Source organism: Melitaea cinxia, chromosome 21 (assembly GCF_905220565.1).
Source record: "Melitaea cinxia chromosome 21, ilMelCinx1.1, whole genome shotgun sequence".
NCBI classification, from domain to species: Eukaryota; Metazoa; Arthropoda; class Insecta; order Lepidoptera; family Nymphalidae; genus Melitaea; species Melitaea cinxia.
Window position 1 is genome coordinate 7344779 of NC_059414.1, and position 21589 is coordinate 7366367.

Here is a 21589-nt window from a genome sequence, read left to right on the forward strand (position 1 = left end):
AAGTATACCTACCTATTACGTGTACACGGATAATATACACTCACATTTAAATGTGAAGAAACGCTCTGAAGTATGTACAGTATCAGTCGCTAATTAAAATGGGTGAAAAAGTATGTGTAGTTAATTTAATAGTTATATTAAATGAACGACTAAAATATTGCTTTCTAATTGTACCTAATTGTACAGAGTAATTAATAATACAAAAAAAAAACATCCGCACAACAAAAAAACTTATATTAAATTGTAATTAAATTCAGACTGTCGGTAGAATCAGAAAATTGTCTGTAAAATATAAAATACGTAATACGGATTAGCATCATTATAGAGATAAGCTCAAACCATATTTACACATAAAAATGAATTACCGAAACATACATAATACTAGCTGACCCCGCAAACGTTTCTGCCATATATGTTATTAACCCGCTTAATCCCCCCCCCCTTATAACTTAGGGGTATGAAAAATAAATGTTGGCTGATTATCAGACCTACCCGATATGCCCACAAAATTTTATTAAAATCGGTCGAGCCATTTCGGAGGAGTTCAATGTTTAACACCATGACACGAGAATTTTATATATTAGAGAAAAGAAGATGTACTCGAAATAACTTTTGAACAACTACACTAATTTTTTTTTTATACACGGTCGTCTATTCCTATGGTAAGCAACTTAATTTTTGCAACTATATATATATATATATATATATATGTATATATATATATGTGTGTGTGTGTATGTGTGTGTGTTTGTGTATGTATATATATATATATGTATTTACATAGAAATAATACAAATATAAATATATAAATACAAATGTTACACCCAGACTCAGGCCGGAATCGAAAACGCAACCCGCGGAACAGAAAGCCACCACGAATTGGCTAATTATTTCTTTGTGGTCGTTATTTTCAGTACATGGTGTATATAAAAAAAAAAAAATTAATAAAATCGATATATAAAAAAAATATAGATTAGGATCGTCAGGTCAGCTTCAATTCAACAAATTTCAAATATTCTATAAACCTACCTATTTTAAGCTGTCAGTAGGCTTAAGATTCTACAACTCGCCACTTATCACGTTAAAAAATGTCAAATAACGAAAAAAATAATAGGATGTAGAATACACCCAGTTGTTTACTTGCCCGGCGATCTTATCATTAAAGATTCACTTTTAGCATTTATTTATAACGCATCCGGTATTGTTTGTGTATACAATTGTGAATGAAATGTTTTTTTGTGCTTATTTATTTTTAAATACTGTTCAATCGAGTGAATAACTATCGATTTTGTTACTAATGATAATAAAAGGACGCTATAAAATACTAGGAACAACCTTGTCTACGTACTTACATTCTAAACCCATGCGATTAGTGAGCTGATCAAATCCATGAACGGTACCATCATGCCGTCGACAATTCTTCAACAAAATGAGGAAGTCATCGCAGATGTTGTTTAATTCAGGAATAAAACCCTGAATGGTGTGTGGACTGGTAACCTCCGACGTCAAGTGACGCCTCAGGTGGTACCACTTCTCACCCTGCCTGAAAACCAAAGATAGAGTATGATTTTTCATGCTTTCACTACAGTAAAGTAAAAGTATTGATATCTAAAAAAATTGAGTTCAAAATCTTGGATTCATTTCAACTAAGTATTTGTTAGTATAAGTTTAATAAATAACTTTTATGATATATTTTTCAATAGTAATCGTAAAAAAATGTAATGGTGTCAAATATTTAAAAAAGCAATGAAACACGGTTACTTTAATATGAATTATGAGTCTATTCGTCTTAAGCTTATTTGAATTGTATCCGTAAAGAACCCTAAGTTTATTTTATGATAAAATAACATTATGGCCGATGGACTGCAGGTTGCGGTTTCACACGCGTTTCATTTTATAAAAATAGGAATGGTAATAGATAATACTCTTAACTAGTTATTTTACTCCCTTGGTGTTTTTATTTCAAAAAAATGCTTCCTTAGTGCTGAAGTTATCTCATATCGCATTTATTACTTCAGACGTTTTACTATAAAAAGAAATCTGCGTTATAGTTTTTTTTTTTTGGTAAAGATTTAGATTAAATGCTGCACAGGTTAAAGTATGACAAATAATATTCGCATGACAATGAAGGAAGCTATTTGCAAAATAGCTATTAAGTTGATACTACGTCGCAAATACCATGAGACGTGACCAGAATCCTATGAAACAACCGAAATACAACCGAAAGAACTGGTCATGTTTTCGCACGGAACGAACAAGAGAGCTTGGAAAGGTATTATTTAACAAATAATATTTTGTTATTATTTTTTCGAATTAAACATAATTGAAATTTTAAAAATATTATAGGTATTTGGATTATTCCAAACGATATTTATATACGATTTTATATTGTAAACTTACTTTAATTAATAAGCTGGTATAAGCATAATATAATTTCGTGTATAGATAATTCGTGTCTTAATTGATTTTGTTATATATTCATTATTACATTGTGACAGTAGTTTAATCAGTTTCACTTACACGCGTATAAAATTTTTCAGCTGAAAATTAGTTTCTTTCTTGTTTAGTAATCAAATTCGTCTAAAAATAGTCGAGGAGAGAAATGTTTTTATTATTTTTTTAGCTAAGTATAAAAACAGCAAGTAAAAACATAATAACAGTTGAGCCACTTGCTATTACACATACATGTTAATTTATTTCTTACTGCTAGTTTTTTAGATAATAGCCAAGTATAGGCAGTTTTCTTCCATCGCGGAACTGTCGGCGTATTAATAAGATTTATAAATACGACACTTTTATAACAGACGCAGTTGGCATACTACTAAGGAAAACAAGATATTGAATGCTTTTTCCTTGTAATGAAGGTCTAAATAGTGTACATTTATTTCCAACAATACGTGTACTATCAAAAACTGCTTTTTACTGTTTAGACTTTTATCTGGCATATACAGAATTTAGATAAACAGGTGTCTTCATAACGTTCAATCACCGCCGAGCATGACAAGAATTTTTAAACATGTAATGTTAAAAATTTAGCGGATGTCAACTTAGATTCATAAATCCAATCTCCTAAAGCCATCAAGATTCAAGAATCGTTACGATTATTTGAGCTCATATGCACTCGGGCCTCGGGTGACATTTTTCTCAAAATTTCTTAGAAATCCTCACACAAACAGGAGTTTTCAATTAATATTATGGATAAACGTTTATTATCTGACATATCTAATATGCAATAAAATGCAGAAAACGCTAAAAAAGCACATAAATCAGATTACTTTGTTGTTGTTATGTAAATAGCGTTGAAAAGGTTAATTGTTAAGATACCATTTAAGGGGACCAGTAGTAGGTAGATATATGCGCATATAACAATGGCAATATATTTAAATTTTAATTAAAATGCTACATCAAAAATGACATTATAATATCAGTTTAATGTATGACAATTTTTACATGTTTCCGATTATATTCCAGTTTTAAATCTAAATTTCCTTTATTTTTTAAATTGTTGTTTACTCAATATTTGATCTTAAATCTACAAAAGTAAAATGCCAACTTGTACTACTAAATTCGTTTTCTTTGGTTGTTTGTAGGGGGTAATCTTCGCAAATACTGATCCGATCACGAAAATTCTTTCACTAACAGAAAGCTACACTATTCAAGAGTGACATGGCTACGTTTTATTGTGATTGAACAAAAAATTCAATAAAAAATCTTATATAAAAAGTTCTCGTGTCACAATGTTAGTTCAAATACTCCTCCGAAACGGCTGGACTGATTTTTATGAAATTTTGTGTGCATATCGGGTCGGTCTGAGAATCGGCAGACATTTTCTCTATCTATTTTTCATACAGCTGTTATAAGGGGGGGGGGGGGGGTTAAGGGGGTGAAAAAATATATGGAAAAACAACGTTTGCGGGGTCAGCTAGTATATTATAAAGGACTAGGCTAACTGGACAAACAAGATTTCTATTGACAAAGTAATACAAATAACACTGTAAATGAAAAGTTTTTATAATTAAGAAATAAATTGTCAACATTCAATTAAAAATCATATTATTTACTAAAACACAATTAAAAAATAAAATAAAAACCGGTAACAAACCTTTGTTGTAGATAACTATAACAAGAACGAAAAATAAAATTTTGCGTTGAATATTTTTATTTTTTTACATGCAAAACGTGTATAAAAAGTAGAAATTTTTGGATTACAAATTTCAAAAACGCGCCATTTCTTCAGTCATGCAATAGGTGTATTTATAATTATTAAAAATTCATTATGTTTTTTTTTTTAACCCATAGAAGTGGTAAATCATCGCCCGAAGCCAGGTTATTTTTGTTAAGGAGACTTACTTCGTTGTTATTTAGATATACAGAAATATAAAAACTCATGTAATTCTGAGCTTCTTGACCCTTAAGGTCTGCGGTCTGAAAAAAGGTTTTCAATGCTGCTTACAAACATTAAATAGTAATTCAATAAAAAAATCAAATCCAAAAATTCCAATTTTGAAATCTTGTGGTCGTATCAAAGCTTTGGATGCTCAATGTTTTTTCAGTCTCATTCTACATTTTATGTAACACTAGCTGTGCCCGCGACTTTTCCGCGTAGAATTTAACAAAAAATCAATGTTCAGTTATATTAATGTTACAAACAGACTCTCCAATTATATTTATTGGTATAAGTAAGTAGTATTCTAACAATTTAGATGCTTATAAGTAAGTTTTTTTTAAAAAAAAACACCCTCTTTCCTTAGAGATTTCCTTTAAGATATCTGACGACGGAAATAAATTAACCTATAATTATCATCTAATTTTGTTTATTATTTTTTTATTTTATACTTTATTGTACACCACAAATATATTACAAACAAAGCATAAAGATAGTTATAAACAGTGAAGTAATTAGCCAATTCTTCCAGACAGCCCAGATTTTAGTAGTTTTCCCAATGAAGAAGATTTAACATGCCATTAACATGCTAAAAAATCTAATTTATATAGCTCAAAATATTTTTTAAGACTACCAGACTCATACGAATAAGTAAGTCTGTTAATTTCAAATTAATAACGCCTTTAAATTGTAAAATTTGTTACACGATTGCTGGTTTATGAGTTTTTTAAAAGTACCTATATCTGCAAAGCTACTTTCTTTATAATATTTCTAAGTGAAGTTGTCAATAACAGCTACATCACACTACAATATACCGCATATGCCACGCATATTCCAGTCAATTAGGCATACAACAAAAATTAAACTTACTCATTAACAAGTCCAGTAGAAGCGTAGCGATCTGGCCTACTCCTCCTGTACACTTGCACTATTTCAGTGGGCGGACGGTATGGTCTTTTAGCTGGCACCCGTAGTACTGCTTCCAGTGTGGTTCGTTCAGCGATAGACACCACCATGGCGCCGCCCGGAGTCGTCTCCGCAAATATCGGCCCGTACCGCCTGAACATATCTGCGTACAAATATCTCATTGTGACGGCGAAGGTGCATCGTGTGAATGACCTTCGGTGTTATCGTAATTAGGAAGTAAGAGCATGTATGAATTAATAACTGTTTGATGTATGATTGAGCTATTAAGCGAAAACGGATTTAAATATATAACGTACATATCTCATATCTAGGAATAATGAAAAGGAAAACCCCTTATTACAATTGTACTATAATAGTAGGTATATTATTTAAAAAAAATCTGTCGGCTGTCTGAAAAGTGACTCTGGTAACCATTTCTGAGGTTACTCAAATAAAACAGACAAAAATCAGAATACATGCACAACAGTTTTATTTATTTATTTATTTATTTATTTATTTATACTTTCGCACACCAATACAAGGTTATAACAGCATTACAAATGATACATAAAAATAGAATTTGCATCAGTTGCAAAAGGCGGCTTTATCGCTAATACAGCGATCTCTTCCAGGCAACCTTTGGGCAGAGGACTAAATAAGAAGTGTGGGATATAGGGCGCAAAAATGTTATGTAACATACCTACATATGAACATATTATACTCACATACGTACATGTACACCACATACATATACATACAGATATACACATATACATACACAAATACATATACATATACATTTACATATACACATACACATACACATACACATACACATACACATACACATACACATAAATATACATATACATACATAAATACATATATACCAATAAAAAAAAGCTTTTAACAGTTTTATTTACTTATATTGATTAAAACAAAGTATCTTACCTTCGTATGCTTCATGAAGCTTGTTCATCTTATAGCGGCTCCAGAACAGCCATCTTGATCCTAAAAATGGTAGAGCTGGCGGTCCTGGCAAGCGCGTAGGTCTTTTTCCCTCAACTGAACGCGTCACCAACGCAGCGACAGCAATAACTAGAGCGACGAAAACAAGCACCAACGTTGGCACACCTGACCAATCCACGAGCGGCGGGGACGTACTCTGTAAGAAAAAAATAAAATTGAAATGTTTCTCTGTAGTTTCAAAATAATTTTTTTTCAAGTGCATATAGTATTTTACACGATACTAAAACACGTACAAAGGATTTTAAATTTTTTGTCTGTCTGTCTGTCTATCTCTTCGGCCAATTTTGTTCGGGCTCATCTCCGAAACGGCTGAACCTATTTTGATGGGACTTCCACTGAATGATAGTGGAGTTAGTGGAGCAACGTATAAGCTACTTTTATTCCAAAATCCCCGTAAAATCAGGCTTTAAGCGGAAAAAACTGCATTGAACGGGCTAGTACCTACCGCCCAGATAGATATGAAATAATCAAACGTTTTCTATTAAATACAACTATTTAAAAAGAAGCTTATAAATAATAAAAAATAATATGCATAAGTATCTAGTTAATAAGCAAATAATATTAAAGTATTACATTCTTATACTAAAAGATTTACTATGTTTTGTCAAATCTTTATACTTAGTTTTTTTTTTTTTTTATTTACATTATTATAAATTAAAAACATTTTTAAATGTTTGTCTATGTCTGTACTCTCAAGTACACTCACAAGGCAACATGATTATACTTTTTAACCCATAAATTCTACGGGATCAAGAATCTCCCACGAGAACGAAATCATGGGTACAGCTAATTAAAATATAAACTAATCTCATGTATTTTAATAAAACATAAAATTAAAAATGTAATTCATTATTAAAAAAAAATTAATGTTTCTTCTAACACACATGCACACACGCACGCTCCCACGCACACACGCACGCACACACACACGCACATACACACACATACACTCACATATATATGAAGTAAAAATGAGCACACCCGCACACACTTTATTACCCCCAAAAAAGAAAGACAATATTGTTTAAATACTATTTTTATAATATTTCTCAAGTAGATTTGCATCTGTTATGTACGTAATGTATGCTTTGTCTCATATCTCTTAATGAATACTTAATGTGCTTTAAAATGTTTTGTTAAAAGGATTGAATAAAATATAATAAATAAATTTTATAGAGATTCGCTACACTTCTATTTCTAACATTGAATGTGTACATAGTTGAGGACGCCGCGTTGGCGCAGCGGTCACGACGGTAAGTTGCGGTTTCGATCCCCGCACATTACAAACATTTGTATTGGCCATACAGGTGTTTGCCGTGGTCTGAGTGTTTGTGCAGTCCTAGTGGGTCTCCCCACCGTGCCTCAAAGAGCACCTTAAGCCGTCGGTCCCGGTTGTTATCATGTACACCTGATAGCAATCGTTACTCATAGTAGGGAATATATCCGCCAACCCGCATTGGAGCAGCGTGGTGGATTAAGCTCTGATCCTTCTCCTACATGGGGAAAGAGGCCTATGCCCTGTAGTGGAATATCATAAGCTGAAGCGATAGTTGAGGACAATTTTTGAGGGTTGGGCTTAAATCCAGATTAGTAGCAACCGCAGAAGTTTCAAGTGTTTAAATTTTTAAATTTTAATTAAATATTCGACAGTGTAGTATAATTTCAGGGCAAGCAACTACGATAAACGGATAGAAATCATTCATCATCATTGAAGGATCGTTCATACCTAAAAAAATATCCTTTTCTACAATTTTGGTGAGACATCTTAAATATCCAAAAGTAAACAGTAATTACAGTGTTTTAAGCTTATAAAACGATGAAAATTGTAGGTTTTATAAAAAAATATCTTAAAATGACATTTTGTCATCTACCCATTACGATTATCTTATTATCTACTTTCGATATCAATTTAACTAATGAATGATTGCTAAAGTAAACAAATTACGGTCCATTATATCGTAACTCACGCAGACTTAATATATATTATTAATTAAATGAGGTATTCAGCCGAGTCGAATAATGTCTAATTTGAACGTCAGGTGAAATCAGCAGTCATTATAGTTATGAATGAACTGGACGCAAGTTCAAGAGCTTCGTTTTTTATTGCTTCATCGCATACGTACGCGTTGGGGTGTCGAGTTAACATTGTTTGCTATCGCGGTCGTCGACCCACAGCTAGTGGTAACGTGTTGACGCAGCGATCTTGACATTGGCTTTGCGTAATTCTCGCTTACGTAACTAGCGTTGCTGCCGGTGCGGGCGCAACGTAGCGCCTCACGCTAAACGCCAGAGCACTGCAGTTTGCAATCATTCAAAAGATTAAGGCCTCGGGCACCGTTTTTATTGCGATTACGGAACCCACTTATTTCGCGGGTCAGGACAAATTGCTTGTTAACGGAATTTTGTTTTTAACGGTTTTGATGTGTCAATGACTCATAAGTTGTACAAATATTTACGGTTCTTGATTGTTTACTTTTTTCATTAAAGTGACAAAAAATCTTGTCAAACAAACAAACTTTGCAATGTTATGTTAAAAAGATTATTGACATATTTTTTAAATACGTGTTAATCTTCTAAGATTGTGTGCTATAAACAAGACATAAATGTTACAAGTATAAAAAATCGCGAATACAAATATTTTTGCGCTTAATGTCGTAAATACAAGCAAATCTTGATTCCATGTGTGACATGTTTATTAAGAGAACTCAAACTTTTATTTGTCCATTCTTTCTCAAAAGTTCAATGACACAAATATCAAAACAGGTACACAGGTACAGCTTATATATATATATATATATATATACCCTCTTATTACATATAACCTCTCCAAATACCTATATTTAAAATATTATGGCATATAATGAATATTTAATACACATACGCAAACAATAGGTTAAAATTCTTGCAATTGTTGATATTTATAATCATGTTATTACAGACAAACTTATGATTGCAGACAGTGTAATTAATTACTATATTTTAATCCCTATTAACGTCAGATAAAAACTGCAGCTACAACTGCTGCTACTAGTAATCAAATATTGGCAAATTTAAGACTAATTAAACGAATAAATAATTAATTGTGTGGATATTTTTAGTTGTGACTCTATCGTAGAACAACTTGCATTCCTAAGCGGGGATAGGTATATGTATGTTCACGAAAAACAAAAATGATTTGCAAGTTATCAAATAGAAAGTTCAAAGACCACTTGAATTAAGTGTATTCTAATCTTGGAATTTCAATAGTCATGTAAGTTTTGAACAAACATATTAAAACTGTATATTTTATGTTCGTACATTTATTACTTTAAAGAAAAAATCGACGGCTCCGGACAATAAAGTGGTAATAGAGAAAAGTAAATTTTGCAGGACGAGCAATAAACAGTTTTTCTGTTATATCGCGTGTTCTAAACGGGCTATAATATTGTATTATACATCAATATTTTCAGCATTTTTATGTAGCATGTAGCTATAAAAATAAATTAAATATCACGTGTACTTTAAAAGTCATTGCCAAAAATGTGTAATACTGATTTTTATATTAAGTGTATATACTAAGTAACGGCACATAACATTTTATTCCCGTGAAATTGTAATGTAATGAAAACTATTTGCATAAATTACGATACAAAAAAAAATTAGTATCACACAAATACTTCACTTAAAATTGTAAATTCGTAATGAAATTTGTAAATCATGTTTACGTGAAATCGTATCAAAAATTAAGCTAATAAGCCGTAATGTACGTTTATCGACTAACACTTACCGAACACTTTGCGGTAACGTGTATTACGGAAATTAGTTATTCCCTTTTTTTACGTGAATAAAATGGTATAACGGCTTACCAGCTTATTGAGACAGGTGTTCGCTCCATATTGTTTGAATACCATATGATTATATTAATAAAAATGTGAATTGTTATAACTTCATGCATTTTAAGAAAAAAAATCAAAAAAAAATCAGAATATGTATTACGACCTATAGATGCCGAAAATACAAAAACATTAAAACAGTGGTAATAGCACTTTACGACTTTATTCCCCGGGGGCGTCGAAGTATAGAAGAAACATAACAAACAGTTAAATTAAAACGGAAAAAAGGTACATACTACATTACTCTACGTAGTGGATTCTAGAGCAGTAAAAAATACGTAATTATTACAAAAATATAATTAAATTAAAGTAAAAATCTAAAGAGTAGGGCCTGATTTGTAGAATATTAATTACTTAGTTTATATTTGAATGAATATAAAATAACTTATATTATATTATTGTAAAATATTTTGTTAATATAATATTACAGCGTCTAATTATGATATTATTGTATTTATCTAAGTATTATAGCATGTGATCTAGTGTTAATGTCATAAGATCAAGTATGACGTAAATATATTGCAAGTCCTTGAAAAATGCATAAATCAACAGCTTGATATGATATGTGTTTGAATTGAGCTGCATATAAATATTTATAATACAACCTTATTGTAAAATGATAATAATATTTGTTCGGTTTTTAACAACTCTAAATTATAGAGGTGCAGTGTTGCGAATTAAGGTCCAACTCTATACTATTTTTGGGTTGTCTGGAAGAAATGGCTAATTAGCCATAAGTCCGCCCATTGTACTTCACTGTCTGTTACTATCTTTATGCTTTGTTTGTAATATATTTGTGGTGTACAATAAAGTATAAAATAAATAAATAAAATTTTTATAAAAATTAAAATAGTGTTACTACCATTAAAAGTATTAACTTATCAGAGAGCAGTTTAGTTCAAAACTAACGTGCATTCAGCTGAAGTGGCAACTTAAAGCTCAGCATAAAAATGTACTAAAATGCATGTTTAAATTGCAGTTTTTTTTAGGAAGTTACACAAAATGTATGAGGTACATAATAAGAGGCGTAAATTGTATTTTTGTATATCTGATTGTATTTTATTTAAACACTGACCCTTTTTATTTTTTTTTAATTACATCTCGTTGTGATAGACGACCGTGACCGTAACACTGGCGTCTCTCAAAGAAAGTCTCGCTACCCAGAGGAAAAAGTTGGCATCCTTCGTGGCACTATGCCATATTACGAATCAATGAATAGATTTAAGAAACCGTCTTTTTACTTCCTAATTTATGTTATCAATTTCCTTAAAAAGTATATAATGTATTGATCTTTGAATAAAATAAATAATTTTTAATTAATTTAAACATCACAATTTACAAATAACTAAACCCTAAAAACTCTACTTACGATTTTTCACAACAAAATGAGTAATGAAATACAACAACAGAAAATTGTTTCATTTTCGCTATGTAGTGGCTGTTTTAATTAGAGGCTGATTTTTGGTCTTTTCCTGTCTTTAATTAGAGAACATTTATGGAATACTTTATTATAACGAATCCTGTCTATTTTAAGGGCATCTTTTAGGGTTAAGGGTTATATAAAAATGAATATTTGCGAACTTTAGGTGATGCTTCTACATTTTGCTATTTTTTTCATTAATAATAATAATTTTTATTTGCATTAAACATGATGTACATTATACAATATTGTTAATACATTTACATGTTTAACATTTAGATTAAATTTATTGTATCTTCGACTAAGAAATTATAATGTACTATTAAATTTAACAGTTTTTGAACATCATAAGATGCGAGAGAAGCTTCAAATTTGTAATAAAAACAATACATAACGTATGACAATAATTTCTTTAAAATATAAAATTATGTTTCAATACGATCGATCGAGAAATTATTTTACCGAGTAAAAACAATTGTCAACCAACCAAGTGCGTAGTTATTTTTTAAAATTAAAAAATGACAAATCTCTAATCGCAGAAGGCAATTACTATAGATAATTATCATCATGTAGAAGAATTTTTTTTGAACTAAGAGCGGTACTAATTTTTGGGTAATGGTTTTTATATTTAATTTCTAGTATTAAACTCTATAACATTTACTACTTACTCTTTATAAAACATCCCAGTTATTACTACATTATATAAATGCATCGCTTCAGCCTGTAATATCTCACTACTAGGCATAGGCCTCTTTCCCCATGTAGGAGAAGGATCAGAGCTTAACCCACCACACTGCTCCAAGACGAGTTGGCGGATGTATTCCCTATATGTACATGTAAATGATAACAACATGATATTGGACGATAGTTGTTAATCTGTTTATAGCCATCTTTTTATGAATTGGCTTAAAATGAACGCAGTTAAACTTGATGGAAATGTGCCACAGGTAAATGACAAATTAATTAAATAGCTTAATAATGGCAATATTCCTTCAACCACTGCTTTTAACACTACTATACTTATACTATCTTGGCCGGCAGATTTTGTAATTGTAGTCTTTATAATATTTCTATTACATTACCATATATATTCATTATTATTATAATATTATTATATTACCTCTTGTGTGCTAAAATAGATTTGCTGACTTAATTTCCTTTCAATGCCATTTGAATGTGTTTCATACGGCTATATTTATTTAGTTTGTCGGCAAAGACCTCATTAAACTTATTTGCAACATCGACAGGATTTTTAATACTTTTATTATCATGTATTTACTATTTCTTCCAGACCCTGCAATTGGTTGAAGTAATTATGAACGCATCCTTTAATAATATCCAAGCAACTTTGCGTTTGTTAACTGATGTAGCAATATTATTATCTTTTACTAATTTACTTTAATATTTATCTTCTTTTACTTTTTTGGGCTTGATTAATATGAAATCTAAGTAATTTAGTAGATTTTAAATAGTTCCTCTCTTCAATTTTTTTTTTTTTTGTTCTAAAGCTCTTACATCGCAATTTTATTTTTGTTTTTTCTCATTTCCTTAATCCACGTATTATCTATTTTAAATAAAAATATCCACGGCCTCCTAATTACCTTTTTTACATGATGCATTTGATTGACATTCTTCATGTGACTTACAAATTTACTTCATTATTTATTAAACAATAGGCCCAAAATAAAAATTTGAGTGCCTCTAAAAATCTTAAACCAATGTTTTGTAAGCATTGAGAGTTTTTAGGTAAATATTGATAAAGACATTGTAGTCTTATCTGTTTTATTATTTTATTCGTATATACAAAACTTCATGTAGACAGTGAATGAAATAACGTACTCACTTTACGATAAACTATCATTCCTATGACAAATAACGTAACACGCTTACAAACAGTGAACACCTTATAGAAAACTAATTTTAGTAGGATTTGGTTAGCATTAATGAAAATTTGAATACTATATTAAAATATTTCTGTATCGTTACAAAACACAACTTCTTGTTGTAAAAATAATCTGTAGTTATTAATTTCTACAGGTCACGGATATTGGTGATAAACTAAAGTTATTTTTATTTCAAAACTATAAATTGTCCGCAGTTTTATTTGAAAAACCCATCGATTTAGACAAAGACAGATTACCTATACAAGTCGGTCTTTTTTCGTAATTTTTTGTTTTCATATTCTAAGTTAAAAGGTTAGAAACTAGAAACTATTAAGGAAACTATCAAGAAAAATTATTAATGAATAAAGTTCTAACTTATATCAAAACTCAAGTCATTGGACCTTGAACTAGACCGAATCGCAATTTACATTTTTCAAGGTATCATAATTACATATAATTATCATAAACATATTCCAAAAAGATTTTAAAGATAAAAACGTAACCAATTTGATATAATGAATTTGAAGGAATGATATCTAATGACATCCTTGAATAAAGATAATTAACTTTTCAATATGTCTAACAAGTTGTTGAATAGTCCGCGAAACCCACGTCATTACCGTCTGACTATACAAGTACCTACATCTGTTTAGTTCTCCGTCTAGAGATTCGTCGAGGGTTCGATATTAAAATCGATTCCTTTGTGCCTAGACTGCGATGTGAATCTAGTATATAATACGCGGTCTATGTTCGTCTAATGTGCAGTTCTCTCGGTTGTAATTCATAGGTACGTGTTTGTGATTATTGGAACTGCCTTTATAGGACTGTACTACTGTAATGATTTCGTCTTAAAAAAATTACATTTTCTATCGCTTCGACGATTTAAACGTCAAACTTCAATTTCTCTATATCGTATGTAATCTATTTTTAGTCAATACTAATAAAATAACTTCTTGTGATAAATATAATTTAAGCCTTTCGATAGTCTAATTCGATAGAGCCCAGTTACAAACTATTTTACTCACTTACTTCAGCCTAATACAGTCCACTGCTGGACATAGGCCGCCACAAGTTCGCGCCAAAAATGGCGCGAACTCATGTGTATTGCCCATAGTCACCAGGCTGGGCAGGCGGGTTGGTGACCGCAGGGCTGGCTTAGTCGCACCGAAGACGCTGCTGCCCGTATACGGCCTGTGTATTTCAAAGCCAGCAGTTGGATGGTTATCCCGCCATTGGTCGGCTTTTTAAGTTCCAAAGTGGTAGTGGAACTGTGTTATCCCTTAGTCGCCTCTTACGACACCCTCGGGAAGAGAGGGGGTGGCTATATGCTAACTACCGTAACCACACAGCAACACACATACAAACTATTCACGAACTGTGATTTGACATGATTTTAACAGAAATTACATGCTATATATAAAATACAACCATTTCATTGTAGTAAAAGTAATTTGGATTGATTAAATTAATTATGAACACGATAATTGTTACGATATGTTTATACGAATAATCATGATACAGCATTTAAAAAAATCTATTTGTTTCAAATTATTTTAAAAACTTTTTATTACAAAATGAATAGCATGTATATTCTTAATTAAGGTTCCTGTTTGCTCTGTCCTTTTGTTTTAATTTTTTTTTTAGTACAGCAATAAATCTATGCACGCACAAGGCAAGGAAATGTTTAATTGTGATTATATTAAATTATAATCTATCCTGTACAACTTGTTTTAATTCTACAATAAAATCGAAATAAAAATAGTCTTTCCTGTTTAATTTAATCTATAATTAGTAGCTAACCTTGAAGTTACGAAAAAATGTAATAAAAGTTGAAGGACATTAAGTAAATAAAGGCGCAAAAGCCGAGCAATCAAACAAATAAGATAATAAAACAAAACAGTCCTGCATTCCTTGCATGAAGGATCTCAGGACTCGCGTCATAATATTCACAGCACTTTAAACATTACAATAAATGAAATTATTTATACCAAAATTAACGGTCCTACAAATTATAGGTAATTAGAGGCTGTGTGTTTCCCTTAAAAATATAAATATCAAAATTAAATTGTATATTAAATAGTTCTCTGATTCACATTTCGTTAAATTTTACTAATTATTTGTTTTAAGTATGTATGTTATGGTGTGTTGGCATCAGCTCCTTAAGCATAAATAAAGTTTTGTTCTTCTATTATGCATTGCATTATTTGTTCCGACTCGTAAAGAGCTCGATGGCTCTGCAAATTGCGATCAATAGCACAATCTTTCAGCAGACATCGTGAGTCTAGACATTACCACAACTTGATAGCTCGAACCTCCCTACAGTAAAATTCATTAGAAGCACTTAACTGTGAACATATTTTGTAGACTAATATGAAAATATGTTTGTTACTGCTTTATGTTTGAGTATTTAGTTTTAATTTTTTTGACAAAACTCTTACCTGTACTGTGATAGTTGTGTATAGCTTTTTTGTTGTTATTTTTATAAATTTATAAGAATCCGCCTTGCCACCATTGGCTTCGCAATTACATTATTTTACTGTTCCAATTTGTCTCTTTAAAATACACTCGATAACATAGTATTTAACTGATAACGTAACATTTAAAATTTGTCTTGCAGTTTTAATTTTATCCATTACAAACAAACAAAAAATCAAGTCTTCATAATATTAATATAATTCATAATAAGTCAAGTTTTAATAATATTAGTATAGATAAATTATAAACAAAATATCATCATTAATCATCACCCACAAACGGTATTTATATAATGGAGCATTGTATCAGCATGTCAACATGTGCTTTTACAAAACAGGTACTAATAATAATTATGAAGGTTTTGTTGTAATGTATTCAACGTCTATTTTTAATTTTATTAAAAAATTTGTTTTTATTTAAATAGGCTGCAAAACCCTTTTTATTCGTCAGTTAAAATAATCTTAAGCCCGAGATAATAGTGTTTTCTCATTTAGAACTTAAAATGTGTGAAAAACATAACTATGAAACTACTCGATACATTACAAGGAAATATTTTTAAACAGAAGATTTTTTTTAACAAGATATTAAATCAAAAATTATTTTATAAATTTCTATTTAAAGTATGATTGCATGAGTAAAGTGCATTGAACAAACATGAAAGTGAAGCTTAGATAAACTATACAAATATTTATAATCGTAGGATGCTCTACATTTACTAAGTAGATGTTCAAGGTTGAGGATAAAATAACTATAAAATCATAGGTAGGTACGTATTTTTTTAAAGTATAATCAAATAAACAGTCAAGTAAAAGATAATAAGTTTTATGTATGAAATTATGAATTAATTTGTTTTTAATGTGTAATTAAAGATCACTTTGCTAGTCGTGGATAACAGAATATAAAAATTTAATTATGTTGAAACATAGATAGCTTAAAAATAATATTGTTATTAAAAAATATGTAAAAAGAAGTTTTTATATTATGCCTTAAATGGTAAAATAAAAAGAATTAATCTTTAAAAGTGTGCTGAAATGTTATTATCAAACATAATATAAGAAAGCTATATAATAAAATTTAAGAGGAATAGAACAAAAATTACGTTAATATCATTATATTATAATTAAATCTACCATAGAATTAAAAATCTTATATGTCGCAAGCAAATAATTAAGTTTAAATTCCTATTTCAGATGTTTTCATAACTTAAAGATTATTATAAAATAAACTCAATGCTATTGATACTAAAAGCGCTAAGCCTCTACCAATGCTAATACGATAGCGGCCTAAACTCAAAGCTTTCCTAAAAGTTTTATCGAGCAAAATCTCCGTCTAGGAGAGTGCTAAGACAGTGTTATTTCTGTTTAACAACGCGTAAGACTTCGACACTAGTGTGCACTATCGGATATAAGAATTTCACGCATAAACCTATATTGTGTTTATATAAAAAATATGACTTTTATTTAAGAACCAGACGTGCCTCGTTATACACCTGTTTTAAATTTAAGACATTATGTTTAAATCACTGCAATCTACGTAAATATTGACTAGTTCTTAGTTTCATAGACTATGCCTTCTTTAATTAATGTCATATTTAATAGTGAATTTGCTATTGAAGTTAAAGTAAAAACAAACAAACTTTTCATCTTGATAGCATTAATATATATTTTTTGTAATATAAAATACTGGCGTAATTAAAATCATATAGAATTATGAAAATCATTTTTAATATAATTTATGAATTGCTTTAACTACCAACGTCCCTTAGCCATGTTCCCTCTCCCCAACTGATAGGGTTGCGAAGGTCAGATAGCAGTCGCACACGAGAATGGTGCCCTTTCAAGGTCAACATAAACCCTACCTTGAATGTCCCGAAGCAGGAAATGAACGCAGTATATGTATGTATATATTGCCAAATTCTGACGGTGTGAGCACGTACGCCACATATATATAAAAAAATCGTTTATCATATTTAAAGTTTACGCGTGGTTGTACAAGTTTTATCTGCTTCACGAATATTAACAACATTTCGTATATGTTCCAAATATTTAATATAAAAACGTTTAAGAAACTTTTTCCTGTTATAGAAATAACAAAATTATTTTAAAAATTATAAGTGTTTTGCTATGTCATTGAAGCTCATAACCTAAAATTACTTAAAAGAAAATAGCCTATGACTCATAATACAGATGAGCAGTTATATAAAAAAAAATAGTTTGATCAAAATATTTTACATGCTAATATTCTACAGCAAAAGCCTGAGACGCGTTTTAAATTTTCTTACATACAGCTCTTTTTTACCTTGATTTGCACAAAAGTAAGCCACAATTCACTGTTGTTGAAGGAAAATGAAAACTATAATTAAAATCTCTCCAAAAAAATAATAAGATTATATAACGCCTTAATATTCTAAATTATATCATAATTAAGCATTATTCATTATTATAAAATTTCACAGTTACATGTCACTGTTTAGATAATAGGAAAAATTCATTCAAAAATTAGATAGCTTACACAAAAAAAAAATTGAAAAGAGTAAAAAGTATTCATCTTGAAATTCAAATAAACTTCCTTATTTATCTATTGCTTAAAGTGCCTATTTTATGAGCGCGACATTATTAATGAGTTTGATTGCTCACATGGTGTCAATGATAACAATTACATTTCATTGAACATAACAAGCGAACGCTCCCTCGAAAGATGCATGTGCATATGAACATCATTCTACTAAAACATGTGCAATCCTGACTGTATAATAAAGTAATTAATCATTGTGTTTTACATTATATACATTAATATTTTACTTTAAAACATGTTCCTGTTTTTTGCGATCGGTGATTTATTGTCAGGTGAAATATCAGCTACATTTACTTATATCAATTAGTACGAATAAAAATTTGAAATGCAATTTTATTATTTTTTGTAAAATTCTATAGTTAAATATTTATTATACCTATTGATAATAATCATATTTTTTATTAAACCAGTATGAATAAGACGCAATTTAATAAATATATTTTTTTATAAAAAAATCTGAAAAAAGAATACTTCAGAAATCTTCTGTATATACCTAAAAAATTTGAATCATGTCCGATTTATAAACGCACAGATATGTGACTGTGTCCAATTTAAAATATCGGCTATATTTTATTTCGATATATATAATTATTATGGTCACGAAAAAAAAATAAGGCTGAACGATGTTCACTAGGTCAGCTAGTCTTCTTATATATAAAATTCTCGTGTCACAATACTCCTCCGAAACTGCTGGACCGATTTTTATGAAATTTTGTGTGCATATCGGGTAGGTCTAAGAATAGGCTAACATCTACTTTTCATACCCCTAAATTACAAGGGGATTAATAATATATATGGCAAAACAACGATTGCTGGATCAGAGGTATAACATATATTTTTTTTTTTTAATTGAAGCATTGTACGAGCCCCTTTTTTGTCTTTTTTTTCATAATATTATCTCATAAGCTCGTATATAGATTTATATTTGATGAATAAAATGGTAATAGAAGATAACCATTTTATTAATAATCATTGTAATGATCTGCTAATTTTAATTCCTAAAAAAATAAACTTTTTTTAACCCATTGTTAAAGTGCCAAAAAATGTACACTAAAAATATCACTAATTAGAGTCACAAACATTTAAATAAAGCCATTAAGATTAAAGATAAATTGGTATTTGTTTTAAATACAAATCGTAAATAAAACACATATATCTAAAAAGATACGAATGTAGCGATCGAGTCTCATTCTAGCTAAAATTTGACTAGAGCTTTACTCACAATTTATATTAATGTTTGACCATAAATAAAATATGCTCGTAAATCTTAACATAAAATCAATTAAAACGCGGCACAATTTGTTTGTTTAAATGTAGCCAATAAAAAATATCAATTTTAAAATACATTTTATTTAAAAATATTTTCTGGAATCAAAATGAAAATATTTACGTTCATTATAATCGGTGGCAAACATCACCGCACCCAATATTTGCAAATACTGGCTGTGTTAACTAGTTGCGTTGCAAATACGAAAGGGTGTGGACAGTTTGACAGCTCTTAAAATAATAATCGCTTTTACCTATTTATAGTACTAACTGGACTGCGCCGTTAAAAAACAAACCAAATAAAGGCATAGAATATTTGTCGAACGTACATAGGTATATAGTATATTCGTGTTTCAAACGTTTCTGTAACAGCAACACTTCCTAAAACTTACGTAAGATGGGGTTATCGCCACAACGAATAGCTGTTTCTTACAATTATCTTTTATATTTTTATCTAAGTTGCATGAGTTGAAACAAAGAAGATGCCTAGGTCAAAAACCTCGTAAAATTGGGCTCTGGTTGTTTGTATTCTGTGTAGATAACGTATTATAATAAAACTCGAGCCAAAACTGGTCCTACCTACCTACGAATTGGTACGGAATTCCAGACAGACTTGCCTAAAGTACTGCGTTCTTTTAAAACAAAACTCGTGTGAACGAGCCCTTTTGTTATCCATACTTTGAATGACTTTTAATATGTTAGAAATTTGACACGCACTCGCGATTTCAAAATTATTATTCATTTCAGCTTGCATTGCCTACTCGCAGTAATAAGTAATATCTGTCTGTACTTTTTATAATTATAATTAACTTACAACAAAGGTTTTTAATTTAAATGAAGCCATTTATGGTAAAAAATTGTATCATAAACCAATATATCTTTACAATTTTATATTTTTCGAGAAACGCAAATTTTTCAGGTTTTTCTGTACAATATCTACACGGTAAATTTTTATTTTATATAAAATAATATATATAAAATAAAAATTGCTAGCGATTTGAAAGTTTGTCGCAGTCATAAATTTTAAATAAATAAACATAGTTAATAGTTTGCGAATGAATAATCTACATACATAATGTAGATAAAAATAAAACTAAAAACGTTTACAGTTACAAAAATGTCAAGTAACTATTTTATAATGCTTATAATTTCAACTTCTTTCAAGACATGTCATTCCTCATGCTTCAATCATTAAATATTAATTGGTAATAGAGAGTGCACATTAATTCTAATTTGTTGTTATTGTCAACGTAATAGTAACCACTCTCAGAACTCAGCTTACGAATCTAAAAGATTAGTTAAAGTATGATACGAGTTCAGTTAAGATGATCTGTGTCTATTGACACAATTTATCATTAGAAGATTTTAGAATCTTAATAGCTTCTATCTATAAATATAAGATATAAATTATATTTTCTTTTATTTATTTTATTTATTTATATATAGATCTATATATAAATATAGATCTATATATAAATATAAGATCTATATATAAATAAATAAAAGATTTACATCGTAATAATTAATTTTGTATATTTAAATGTTTTCGTATTCACATTTTTGCGAAATTTTCTTTTAACTTGACAACTGTTCCCCATACAGTAGTTGCTACACTGTTGATCCTCTTAAGAATTGAATTTCGAAAAATCACATTTTATTTTAACTCGGATTAATAAACAGAACTGTATTTGTTTATCTTACATTCTTTTCCTATTTTTAAATTTATACGAGAATATATTAATTTATTTATTTGTCAAAGAATAATAATTTGTTATCGAAT

The 21589-nt window shown here is 29.7% G+C and overlaps 1 protein-coding gene across 1 annotated transcript in view; it reads right to left on the reverse strand.

Moving 5' to 3' along the window:
- LOC123664117 (ecdysone 20-monooxygenase) overlaps window positions 1–21589 on the reverse strand; it is a 46853-nt gene that overhangs the window by 12082 nt on the left and 13182 nt on the right. The window contains exons 3-5 of the mRNA XM_045598723.1: window positions 6242–6455; window positions 5255–5453; window positions 1353–1543 (exon numbers count right to left, since the gene is read on the reverse strand). Of these exons, the coding sequence (XP_045454679.1) occupies window positions 1353–1543; window positions 5255–5453; window positions 6242–6455 (604 nt within the window). The remainder of the gene's footprint in view (window positions 1–1352; window positions 1544–5254; window positions 5454–6241; window positions 6456–21589) is intronic.